Source organism: Excalfactoria chinensis, chromosome 4 (genome assembly GCF_039878825.1).
Source record: "Excalfactoria chinensis isolate bCotChi1 chromosome 4, bCotChi1.hap2, whole genome shotgun sequence".
Taxonomy (NCBI): domain Eukaryota; kingdom Metazoa; phylum Chordata; class Aves; order Galliformes; family Phasianidae; genus Excalfactoria; species Excalfactoria chinensis.
This window is the reverse complement of record NC_092828.1, coordinates 82,128,020-82,140,154: the sequence shown is the minus strand read 5'-3', so window position 1 is coordinate 82,140,154 and position 12,135 is coordinate 82,128,020. Positions and strand designations below refer to the sequence as shown.

The following is a 12,135-nucleotide window of genomic DNA, read 5'->3' as shown; positions in this document are numbered from 1 at the left end:
GCGCCGCGCCACGCTCACTACACAGCGGTCAGGACCTGTCACATCCACGGCGGGTGGGATGGGGTGGCGGGCAGCGCCCCCTGGCGGGCGGAGGCCGCGAAGGGCGGGCGGGGACAGGGGCCACATGGGGACAGCGAGGTGCGGAGGAAGGCAGCTCCGCATGCGGACAGCGGGGGACGCTGAGCGTGCAGGAGCACGGTGCCGTCCTTCGGGCTGCCCATGCGACGGGGGAGCACATCTCCATAACCCTCATTGAAGGAGCACTGCAGCCCCCAGGGGACCCACCCAGCTCCACCACCTGGAACTGAACTGGAGACTCCCTCCTCCTCCACGCCACCACCTGAACTGCAGCGCCCAGGGCATGGGGACGGGAGGGGAACCCAGGGCTCCTTAAGGCACAGCAGAAGGAGAAGGGCGAGGGACACAAAAGGAGGTGGTCGGGCCTTGGTGTGCACCCACAGAGCAGCAATGGAACAAAGGAGCCACCGAGGTGGACTTTAGCAAAATTCAGTAGTTTATTTATTAACACAGTCAGCAATAAATAGAGGAAAGCCAGGCTGTGAGCCTGGGGGACACCTCTGGGAACAAGGACAGGTTCAGAGCAGAGCCCAGCCCACAAGGGACAGCAGAGGGAGAGGCAATGGGGTAACACTGCCATCCCCACGTCCCACCAGTTTCCATAGCCATCCCAAGGAAAAAAACAAGAGGAGTGGGGGGGGGGGGGGAGGGCTGCAACAGGGGAAGCCCCCAAAATACCTAGGGACAAGATGGCTTGGGGTGCATGGGACTGAGTCCTATGGGTGCAGGTGACAGCATGGAGACACGCTCTCCACCAGTTTCGTGCTCCAGCCCCCCACAACAGCCAGCAGTGCAGGACAGAGGGATGCTAAGGGCGGGCTCCCACCTTTAAAATCCTACATACATCTTATTTTTTAATAAGCTTTCCATAAAACTGTAAAACTTTCCCTCAGAGCATCGCACCGCAGTGGAGACAAACCCCTCTCTATCAAAAACCAAAACAACCCCACCCACCAAGCATCAAAATACAGCCAAAAAGGAAAATCCAGCTCCAGGCACAGGTTGTTACCGGCAGGTGCAGGACTCTGCAATCATGTTCTCATACTCCTTGTAGAGGATGCTGCCATCATGCTGGATCATCAGCACGCTGATGGGGCTGTAGCGATAAGGGACGCAGGAGGGCCGGGGGATGCTGGCATCTACCAGCTGGTGGACCAAGTTCTGCACCACGGCGTGGTTGGGTGCGTGGTAGCCATCACGGAGGAGCCGTGGGCACACTCCCTTACAATAGCGTGGGTTGTAGCGATGGGGAGCGATGATCCAATGGTCCCAACCCAACTGGGCAAAGCTGACGGGGAAGGAGCGCAGGGAACAGTCACTTTTGTCCCCTCCAGCATCCCGCAGGTAAGTGGGCAGGTCGTGGAGAAGTGTCCCTGCCTCACGCCGGCTGCGCCGAGGCTCTGGTAGCATCCCGCTGCGGGTGTCATTGAGGAAGAGGAGGAGGAAGGGGTCCGCAGGGGACGGCGTGGTGGCCGCAGCAGCTCGGCCAGCTCGCACGCAAATGTGCCGCAGGGTCAGCGTCCCTCCTGAGCTGCTGTTTGCTGGGGATAAATAGGGGGTGATGTCTGCTTCGGTCCAGCCGTGGCGGGATGGGGCGGTGGGGCTGAGCAGGACCGCCGGGGCTTTGGCAGCAGGCAGCAGCTCCACGGCACACAGGAGGCGGCCACGGGGCAGTGGCAGGCTCTGAGGGTAGGCCACGGTGACACGGAAAAGGTGCTCAGCTTCAGGCTGGGTGCCCAGGCGGTAGGTGAGGGGCTGCACGTACCAGCGACCTGAAGGAGGAAAGCAGCTGTCAGCTCCTGCCTGGAGCATCACCTCATCCCACCCCACCGTGCCCAGCATGCGTGCTGGAGCCCTTGGCAAACAGCTCCTAGGAGGGGTTCTACTTCCTGTGCCAGGACTGCAATGGGAGCAGAGAGCCAGCAGTGCTTGCAGCTTGAGCACCAAGTGATGCCCTTGTCCTTGCTGTCCCCGAGCCAGTGTCTCCGATTAAGGAGATATCCCATGTCCAGAAGCTCCAACAGGCATGAGGAGGACCTGAGCAGAAACAGCATCCCCAAAACAAGGTGGGGGGGTGGGCCTCATTGCCAAGTGCTCCACAGAGCACAGGGAGAACCACACTAAACATCTCCAAAACAAAGTGGGGACCTGCTTCACAAGGGCAGAGTGAGGACATGAGCAGAGACAGCAACACTAGGCCAAGGGGAAACTATTTACAGGGCACCAGGAGGACCCAATGAATGACTGACCAATGGCCCCAAGCCAAGGGGGAACCTCACAACCAAGTGCTGCTCCACCAGGGCACAGCATGGATCCAAGCAGCGACTCCAGGACTCACAACAACCCCACGCACCACATCACCCATTGCCACCACCTTACCTGCCCAGGGCTGTCCCCCATGGGAAGCTGCCTGCACCAGGCGCACGGTATTGGTGCTCAGACTTCGGCCGCGCCGGGGCCGCCCCTCGTGATCAGCAGCACGCCGGTACAGCTCCAGCATGTAGCGCAGGGGCTGCCCACTGGCCGCCCCTCCCCTCCAGCCTTGGCTACCCGGCGCTTGTGCCTGCAGCGCTTGCAAGAGGGGCAGCGGGGGGGTCTGGCTTGCAACCCAGGAGGGCAGCACGGTGAGGAGGAGGAGGGCGGTGAAGGGCCGGAGCAAAGCCATGGTGGGTGACAAGGGGTGAGGTGACAGCAGGATTAGGGGAGCGCTGCGATCATGCTTCATGTGTTCCCCCCAAAGAGGTAAAGCAGAAAGAGGTCTCAGGGTGCTGTCACGCTACAGCACCCATGCCAAAGGATTCAGCTCAGCACAAAGAGAAAAGGGGTGAAGGGGGGGCTCTGCAAAAGGAGTGCAAGATCAGGGCTAAAACCCAAATCCCCCAAAGCAGGGGGCAAAGCCAGCTGGACAAAAGCCTGGCAATGGGAGGGGGGCTAAAAAGTGCCGGGGTAGGGAAGGGGTGCAGTGGGGTGGTGGGGGGACCAGCTTGCTCAGCCCACCTGCTCCTCACCGGCTTGGTCCAGCAGGGTGAGAGGGCTGGGGCCCATGGGATTTTTTAAAGGCATGTTCCTAATTAGGGCTTAAAGGGGCAGGAGCCCCTGAGACCCACATCTAAGTTCTCCCTTCTCAGTGCCAGCTCTCTGCAGCCCACTGAAGGGTCAGGATGGAGGAGAGCATTGAGGTGGGCTCACCACAGTTGTGCTCAGCCTGGAGGGCTCATTGGGGCCAGGTGCCTCAGTTTCCCTTGCGGGGAGGTGGGGTGGTGTCCCTGAACCCGGGGCTGGTGGCACATGGATATAGGGACCCAGAAACCAGTGGCACAGAGCACAGCCAGGTGGTATCTGAGCTGTCACCAGGCTCAGCCGTGTCACCTGCGTGGTCACCTGAAGCACAGCCTTATGGGGGACAGCGTCCCCAAGCCCAGTGACACTCATGTCATCCCGGCAGGACATCTTGCCCAAAGTGGACTCCAAGGGCTGGGACGGAGAGGGCAAGGAGGGATACAGGACAGGGACCGTCAGCAGGGGCACAGGGACGGCGGGGACACCTGGGAGGGTGGGGTGTCCCCAATCCCAATGGCGTAGGGACAGCGTGGGGCTGCCGGCGCAGCCGTTTTGGCAAAGAGGCAATGAGTCAGAGCTGCCGGGGGGACGTGGGGTGACGTCCCGGGGGACAGGGCGGGGGCCAGACGGCGTTGAGTCACCCGTCCCCTCCCAGGCGCGGTAACGGGTGACACTGGGTGGGACGCGGCGGGGTGCGCCCCTCCATGTCCAGCACAGGCTGCGAGCTGAGCCGTGCCGAGCCAAACTGTGCTGAGCTGTGCCAAGTCCCAGCGCGCCAAGTTTGCTTGTGTGCTGTGCCAAACTGTGCCACACGGGGCTGAACCGTGCCACGAAGGGCTAAACTGTGCCACGCTGTGCCAAATCGAACTGTGCCAAGCGCTATGTCCCATGTGTGTATCTGAGCCGTGCGGTGCCGTGCCAGCCCTCCTTGTTCTACCGGGACGCTCCGAGCCGCACCGCTCCTACCCCAGCGCAGCCGACGGCTTCGAGCCGTGCCGAGCCGTGCCGGGCGGGGCTGGCTGCGCTCCGCCCCAGCCAGGCGGGCGGGGGGGGGGTGTCATTTCCTCCGCCGTGCCGAGCCGTGCCGAGCCGTGCCGGGATGGGGCGGTAGCGGCCATGGAGCGGGCCGAGGGCCGGCCCGGGGCCGTGCAGTTGGTGCATGTGCAGCTTCAGGGCGGCGCGCCCTGGGGCTTCACGCTGCGGGGGGGGCTGGAGCACGGCGAGCCCCTCATCGTCTCCAAGGTAAGATCGGGGGTCCCGTGCCCCCTCCCCCCCCCAACGACTCCCTTTCCCCGCTTCCCAGGACTCCCCCCCGGGGGCAGGGAGGGCGGAGCGCAGGGAGCGGGAGGAAATTCCTCCGGCACATCCGTTGGGCTAGCGGGGGGGCGGCCGCCCCCGCGCCCCTCCACCCCAGAGGAAGGCGATGCCGGGACGGGGGGGTACCCGTGTCTCCGTTATGCTGCCTCCATATCCTCGAGATGGGACTTCGGGGGAAGTTGGGGTCCTTCCGACCCCGCTCTTGGCCCATCCGAAGGGTCCGTGCTGGGGGACTGGGTTTGTCGCGGGGGCGGTGGCAGCTGCGCTCCCCTTCCTCTGACCCCCCCCTCCCTGCGGGTGTCCCCCACCCCACAGTTGTCCCTCACTCTGTTACTGTCCATTCCTTTTTGGGATCGGGGGGCATTACCCCAGCGGGACTTGTGCAGAACCCATGGGACACCCCAAATGCATGGCAGGGGGTCAGCCCCGTCCCCTTCGCTCGTGCCCCCCCAGTTTGTCCGTCCTAGTATACCCAGGGCCATCCCACCCCGCTGCAGCGTGGTCTGGCCGGGGGAGCTGGAAAAGTGGCTGCTGTCCCTGCCCTGTGCCCCAGGGGTGTCACCGCGGGGCTGGGAGCCACTGTGCGCCGAGCCTGGGATGGGGACCCCGGGGACGGGTCCTGCCGCTGCGGGAATCGAGAGGGGGGGGTCCTCGCCGTGCCGGCCCCCGCCACCGCCGCGTGTGCAGTGCAGACAAAGGGGGCTTGTTCCAGCGCTCTGTGCATTCAGCGAGGGTCCCCCGGGGCGCCCGCAGCCGGCCGAGGGGCGTGCGTGCCGGCGGAATGGGGGGCCCCCATGCTGGAGGAAGGATGGAGGGGGTCCCGCTGTGTGGGTCCTGCCCTGCGGTGGGCTCGGCGTGGGTTCCAGCAGGTATTCCTACCAGCCGACTTGGTGCCACCATTAGGGACCGGGGTGAACGCTGCGGTTCGGCTGCCCAGCTCGGCGAGCGCTGCTCTGCCTGTTGGTCCCCAGCTCTGCCCCTGGGGGTGCTGGGGAGCGGCGGGGGGCCCCGGGCAGTGGGGCTGGCAGCCACCCAGGCGGGTGCTGAGGGCGCTGTGCGCAGAGCCCGTTCCTCTGCCGGGCAGGGTGGGGAGCCCGCGGGCAGGGTGGGCTCCTGATGGTGGCGTGTCACCCCATAGGTGGCTTTGGGGTTCCCGTGGAGCCCGCCGGGAATGGGTGCAGAGCCCTTTGCTGGCTGTTTTCCCCTTAAACCTGCGGGCGGGCAGCAGAGCAGCATCCTTACGGGGCTGAGAATGAAGCCCCTATGGGTGATGGGCACAAAGAGCCCTTGTGCTGCCCGCGCCCGCAGGGGAATCTGCTGGGACGGGACATTTTTCTTCCCCCTCCTCCTTTCCCTATGCCCTTTCTTAGCTCAGAATTTCATGTGACTGGGGCGGACACCACAGATCCCTTGCATTCACAGCGGGGTGCTCAGGCTGAAGGCACCGTGGGGCTGTGTGGGGCAGCTTTTGGGTTGGTGCTGCCCTGCTGCCTGTCTCTCACCCAGGTGGAGGACGGGGGAAAGGCAGCACTGTCCCGGAGGCTGCAGCCCGGCGATGAGCTGGTGAACATCAGCGGGACCCCCCTGTACGGCTCCCGCCAGGAAGCCCTCATCCTCATCAAGGGCTCCTACCGCACCCTCAAGATGATCGTCCGCAGGTTGGCACGGGGATGGGGAGGGGGTCTGGGTGTGGGGTCACCCCTAGCATCACTTCTGGTCCCTGAAGTGGGGTGGGCAGGTCCCAGCCTGGTGCCCTCTGCTCACCGCCCCCTTTCTGGGAGGTATCTCCAAGCTCTCCCTTCCTGCTTGCCTGGGGAAGGAAGGAGAGGCAGTGCCGGTCCCCCCCAGAAGCCCCCCCCACCCTGCAGCCACTCTGCCGGCTGCTCCCAGCCAGGCTACAGCACTGGGGGGCACAGAGGGTCGTGGGTCGTGCCGCCGCTGGGGTGCAGCCTCATCCATGGTGAGTCTGAGGGTGCCAGGGGGTGGGGTAAGGGACCCCCGTGCCCTCCCCTCATACCCCATTCCCTTCATGCCAAGCCCCAGGGAGTGGGGCAGCCCCATGAATGCTGTAGCTGACGGATGGCATTTGTGGGGTGCAGGGGTTGGCATCATCCCTTCTATCCATATGGAAACACTTAGGAGGGGCTGGGATGGGGGGGCACAGGGTTGTCCCCATTGTCCCTTCACCAGAGTCCAGCAGCTGAAGCCAGGAGGGTTGAGCTTGTGCTGGACTTGGGAGGAGAATGCTCAGCTGTGCCCTGTGCCAGGACCCTGTGCACCATACCTGGGACCCTGCGGTCCCCCCCCCTCACTGCTGCCCCCCTTAGATGGGCTCTGGCCTGGGGGTGGGGGGGGTGGGCAGGAAACCCCATAGGAAGTGACTTCAGCCCCGGTTCCTCGGCCCGGCTTCCTCCCCATTCTTGTCCTCTCCCGCTGTTGCTCTTGGCAAGGAGGAGCGTGCCCGTCCTCCGGCCCCATTCCTGGCACATGGCCAAGCTTGCCGAAATCCGCCCCGACGCCCCGGCCATGCACTGCCCCCCCGACGCCTTCAGCCTCTCCTGGCCCTCGGGTTGTGATGTCAGGTAAGAAAACATGGAGGGGTCCCGGCTAGGGGGAGAACGGGGGGGGGGTCCCCAGGCTGCCCCACACCGCGGGTTCGCCACTGCCCTGTTTACTGCTGGCAGGAAGGGGTGGTGGCTGTGCCGGAGGCAGCCAGGAGGTGACGAGTCCCGGTGCCACGCATTCCCCATGTCCCCTGGGCAGCCGTTGTGCTGACCTGAACCTGGGGGTTGTATGCTCCCCTTCGGGGACACTGACGGCACCGTGACGCTGCTGGCAGCGAGCTGTCCCTGCAGTGGAACCCGCTGTCCCGGCACTGCAGCACGGACCGGAGCAGCTCCATTGGGAGCATGGAGAGCCTGGATCAGCCTGGCCACGCTTACTACGAGGGCACCCCGTCACCTGTTGAGCACCACAGCAAGCGGGACTCGGCCTACAGCTCCTTCTCAGCCAGCTCCAACACCTCAGACTGCGCCTTATCCCTGCGCCCTGAGGACACCGCCGGCCCTGAAGGACCCTGCAAGCCCCCAGACCCCCGCTACCTGCAGACAGGTGCTGAAGGACCAGAAGCACGGCACACCACCCGGCACCCCGTGCCCCCGCAGCCCCCAGTGCGCAGAGACAGCCTGCGAGCATCCCCAGCCGGCGGCACGGACCGCCGCCGTGTGTCAGTGCCAGCCACCCCGCTGCACGCCCAGGGGAGGTGGATCTCCGACACCTTCCTGTGTCAGCGGGACAAGGACGGCGAGGGGAGCAGCGGGAGGATGCCAGCAGCGTGTCCCCCCAAGGAGCACCTCTCTGCCGATCAGTACTACATGCTGAGCTCCCACCCTGACCGCTGTGCTGGGGACAGCGGAGACCGGTCCTACCCGGAGAGCAGCGTTCACCGTGCGCCGGATGCAGGGATGGAGACAGCGGGGGACACCGTGCTGCTGTCCCCTCTGCAAGGCCATCGTCACAGCGCACCCGAGCAGCTGCTGGCCTCCCAACTCCGCGCCCTCCACGTGAGCACCGGCAGCGGGCGCGCATCCCCTGCATCCCCAGCGCCTGATAACCACCGCTGGACCACGTCCCCGCTGCACGCCGAGCCCCGCGGGACAGGCGGGCTCAGCCCTGCACCCAGCACCGAGGGCCTGGCAGAGGAGCACCGGGCAGGGGGTCGGCGTGGTGGAGGCCCCCCGAACCGCTCAGCTCACTTTCGACGCCGCAGCGAGCGCTTCGCCACCAACCTGCGCAATGAGATCCAGTGGCGCAAAGCACAGCTGCAAAAGAGCCGGGGACCTGGAGCGCAACCCCGGGGCGAGGAGCCGGTGGAGGAGGCGGAGGAACCCACGGAGGGCTCACCCAGCCCTGCACCCAGTGAGGACGGCAGGAGCTGCGTGGGGGACACACTGCCAGGCCCTGAAGTTGAACGGGCAGCACCCAGCCGGGGCCGCTGGCGTTGGTCACCGGAGCGCAAGCTGCAGCCGCAGCGTTCTCCCAGCCCCCGTGAGCACAAGGGTGCCGAGGAAGCCGTCCTCCTGCCCTTTGCTGACCGACGCAGATTCTTTGAGGAGAGCAGCCGCCCCGTGCCCGCCTGGCATGGAAAACCCCAAAAAGCGGCTGAGCCTGACCCTTTCCCATCAGCTGAGCACCGCGATGCTCGCCGCGTATCTGGACCCTACAGCGAGTGCTGCCGGGAGCAGCCGCCCTACTACAAGGTGCTGCCGAGGCACGGCGAGCTGGAGTATCTGCGGGGCTGCCCCTATCCCTATGGGGCTCCCCCTGGGATGCACGAACCTTGCCGCTACTGCACTGGGGAGATGTGCCCGGCGCTGCTGCCCCGCGGACATGCCTACCGCTGCCACCCCTGGGCACGCTGCCCTGACTGCTGCTGCATGCCACGGGATGAGAGCAGCGCCTGGGCACCCCGAAAGGCCTTTATGCCGGTGAGTGAGCCGTGCTGTGGGGATTTGGGGTTGAGCGTGGGTTCCTGGCTTGTTGGATCCTACTTGATTCCTGCCGTCTCTCCATCCCCATGCAGGAATTTCCCCTGGAGGAGTGGGAGCCACCAGCGATAAGCAGGAAAACCAGCCAGTCCATTGGGTGAGGTGTGGGGTTTGGGGCCTGCATGCACCATCGTGCATGCAATGGGGTGGGCACGATCAAGGGGTGACTTCTTGGTGCTTTTCTCCCCAGTGAGCTCACCCACTACAAACCGGGCTTCCAGCGGCTCGGACCCTTCCGTCCCTGCTTTGAGAGCTCTGAGCCTGAGTGGCCACCTTGCTACCGCACCACATCCACACACGACCTGTCCTGGGATGGCGAGCGGCCGCCCCGCTCCCCCGAGCCTCCCCCAGAGCCTCTGCATCGCCCGCTGCGTAGCCGAGCCTTCTCTGAGAGCCACCTCAACCTGGAGCCCTCTAGCCCCCGTGCCCGCAGGGACTTCCTCCGGGTGCAGTCAGAGGCTCCGGGTTTACCCAAAAAAAAGGGTCCCCCCCCTCCCCGCCCTCCTCCACCCAACTGGGAGCAGTACAGGTTGCGCCGAGCATCGCAGCATCCCAAAGATGGCTCTGGATCCGGCACGGCCCCGCCACCATCCCGTAGCATTGCTGAAGCCGTGCGGCAGCGAACGCGCAGCCTCGCTGCTGAGACCCCCCCTGGCCACCCCCGTGGGACGCCGGAACCTGAAGCTGAGCTCTGCAGGTGGGTGCAGTGGGGCCACCTCCTCACTTTAGGGTATTGGGGACCACACTGTCCTTCGGAGGATGGTGTCGGCATCTCTGTCACTTGGCCTGGGTGGGACGCACGGGGACCCCTTCTCGGTGGAGTTTGCAGATGGGGAGGGGGGTAGTCCCTGAGCTTTCCATCCCCTCCCTGCATGTTCCCAAGCGGTGATGTTCCCATCACTGTGTCCACAGGGTCAAGGAGGAGTGCTCAATGTCAAAGGACCCCTGGGAGCAGGAGGGTCCCCCCCAAAGGCTCAGCCGGGGCCGGGAGCGGGGCTGGTCCAGCGAGTGTCCCCTGCCTGCCCCCAGCCCCATGGGCACCCCAGGGGGACCCCATTCCCGCAGCCCTGAGGAGCCCAACACCCGGGGGGGACGGCCCCAACCCCGACGCATGAATTCAGAGGAGCTGCTGTGGGATGTGGCGGGCCGGGACCGCTCCTTGGCCAGCATCTTGGTGTCCCCTCCGGTCACCACCACCACTGTTATGGGTGAGCTGCTGGCAGCAGGGGACCGCCAGGCATGGAGGGAACGGATCCAGCAGGATTGGCACCAGGAGCCACAGGACAGGTAGGGATGGCACCCTGCATCTCTGGGTGCAGGGAGATGGTGGTGTCCTTGTCACTGAGTCCCTGTGCCCGCAGGCAGGGCTTCGAGCCCATCTCGCCTCCACCCGGGGCCACCGGCAGCCCCCCCTCCTACGCAGCATATTATGGCAAACCTGAGCTGCTGGGCAAGGTGAAGGAGCTGCCGGAGGTGGCGGAGGGGAGCTCAGAGGAGGAGGAGGAGTTGGAGCGGGAGCTGGTGGAGAAAAAGGTAACAGGGGCTGGGGTTTCTGGGTGGAGGATGCTGGCTGCACCGCTCCATCTGTGCAGGAGTGCTGGCTTCAGGGTGCAAAGATCTGTGCAAGGATGCTCCATCCACGCAAGGCTGCTTGCTGCATTGCCCTGCCGGCATCCCTACTCCCCAACTTTGGTCCCCAACCCCTTCTGTCCCCGTCCCCCTGACAGCTGCAGCTGGTGGAGAGCCTGAGCCGCAAGCTGGCGGTGCTGCGGGAGGCGCAGCGGGGACTGCAGGAGGACATCAGCGCCAACGGGGTGCTGGGTGAGGAGGTGGCAGCCCGCCTGCAGGCACTCTGCACGCCCGGCGAGTTCGACAAGTACCGCCTCTTCGTGGGGGACCTGGACAAGGTGGTCAACCTGCTGCTGTCCCTGTCGGGCCGCCTGGCACGGGTGGAGAATGCGCTGAACGCTCTGGGGCCGCACGCTGCCTCCGAGGATAAGGTGTGCAGTGGGAATGGAGGTGGTGAATGTGGTCGGGCTGCAGCGGGGCCTTGGGACCCACGTCCTGGGTGTCATCCATAGGTGGCCCTGAGGGAGAAGCAGCGGCTGCTGGCGGCGCAGCTGGAGGATGCCAAGGAGCTGCGGGAGCACGTGGGGCGGCGGGAGGAGGCGGTGGGTGCCATGGTGGCCCGCTATCTGCCCCCCGAGCAGCTGCAAGACTACCGGCACTTCATCAAGATGAAGTCGGCGCTGACGGCCGAGCAGCGTGAGCTGGATGAGAAGATCAAGCTGGGGCAGGAGCAGCTGCGCTGCCTGCGGGAGAGCCTCGGCCAAGCGCCCACCAGCTGCTAGTCCTGCCCATCCATCCGTCCATCCATCCATCCACCCACCCATCCATCCATCTCGTTTACTTTTTCACATATTTATTCTCCAGGCTGACCATTTGACCCATGGGATGGGCATCACTGTGTCCCCCATCCCTCCACGTGCCTTCAACCCCGTGCCTCAAAGGGTTAAGCCCTCTTGTCCCCCCGTCCATCCGTTCTGTCCGGTTCTGTGTGTCCATCTGGTCTGTCCGGAGGCAGAGGAATGCGGCCTCCTCTTCCTCCCCATTGTGTTGGGAACAATGGCCTGCTCCCTCAGTTCTGTGTCCCCATTGCCTTTGGGGATACTGAGCGGCGGTGTCACCCGCACCGGAAGGGAAGAACATGGGGGCAAAATCCCCCCAAGGACAAAACGGGGCTCCCGTCCCCAAATCTGCCCGTGCCGCGGTGTCCCCAAACAGCACTTAGTCCCTCAGCCACCATCTGTCCCTACTGTACATCTGTCCGCTCCATGCTCGTTTTGCACAGGGTTTCCGCAGGAGGGGGGACATGGGGACATTGTGGGGAGCCGTGTGTGGGGTCACTGCTAGGACCAAAGAGTGCTGTCCTCCTGGGGAGGGGACACGGCACCCTGGTGCCGTCACACACTAAAGGAGCAGCAGCTGCTGCACAACTGTCCCACCGTGTCCTGCGTGCTTTGTTACCGCGTCCCCAGATGTCCCCAGTGCCGCCGGGCTGAGCTGGGGACAGCGGACCCGAGGGGGTCGGGGTTGGCAAGTGGGGTCGCGGTGTCCCCACGCTGCGAGGGCA

At 65.0% G+C, this 12,135-nt stretch overlaps 2 protein-coding genes across 4 annotated transcripts; one reads left to right on the top strand and one right to left on the bottom strand.

Annotated features, from left to right (window-relative positions):
- Positions 1-424: 424 nt before the first annotated feature.
- Positions 425-3,083, bottom strand: BMP15 (bone morphogenetic protein 15). Its single transcript, XM_072335853.1, has 2 exons — positions 2,458-3,083; positions 425-1,850 (listed from the first exon to the last, which is right to left on the bottom strand). The coding sequence occupies exons 1-2, from the start codon at positions 2,801-2,803 to the stop codon at positions 1,084-1,086; spliced, it is 1,113 nt and encodes a 370-aa protein (XP_072191954.1). The 5' UTR covers positions 2,804-3,083; the 3' UTR covers positions 425-1,083.
- Positions 3,084-4,222: 1,139 nt separating this feature from the next.
- Positions 4,223-12,003, top strand: SHROOM4 (shroom family member 4). Of its 3 annotated transcripts, none has more exons than XM_072336515.1 (10): positions 4,223-4,380; positions 5,962-6,113; positions 6,906-7,037; positions 7,337-8,942; positions 9,038-9,099; positions 9,193-9,699; positions 9,915-10,289; positions 10,364-10,535; positions 10,730-11,002; positions 11,084-12,003. In XM_072336515.1, the coding sequence occupies exons 1-10, from the start codon at positions 4,255-4,257 to the stop codon at positions 11,351-11,353; spliced, it is 3,675 nt and encodes a 1,224-aa protein (XP_072192616.1). In that variant the 5' UTR covers positions 4,223-4,254; the 3' UTR covers positions 11,354-12,003. The 3 variants fall into 3 exon arrangements, with proteins under 3 accessions (XP_072192616.1, XP_072192615.1, XP_072192617.1); XM_072336514.1 differs by having other exon boundaries at positions 7,295-8,942; XM_072336516.1 differs by lacking the exons at positions 4,223-4,380; positions 5,962-6,113 and adding an exon at positions 6,155-6,415 and having other exon boundaries at positions 7,295-8,942.
- Positions 12,004-12,135: the final 132 nt, after the last annotated feature.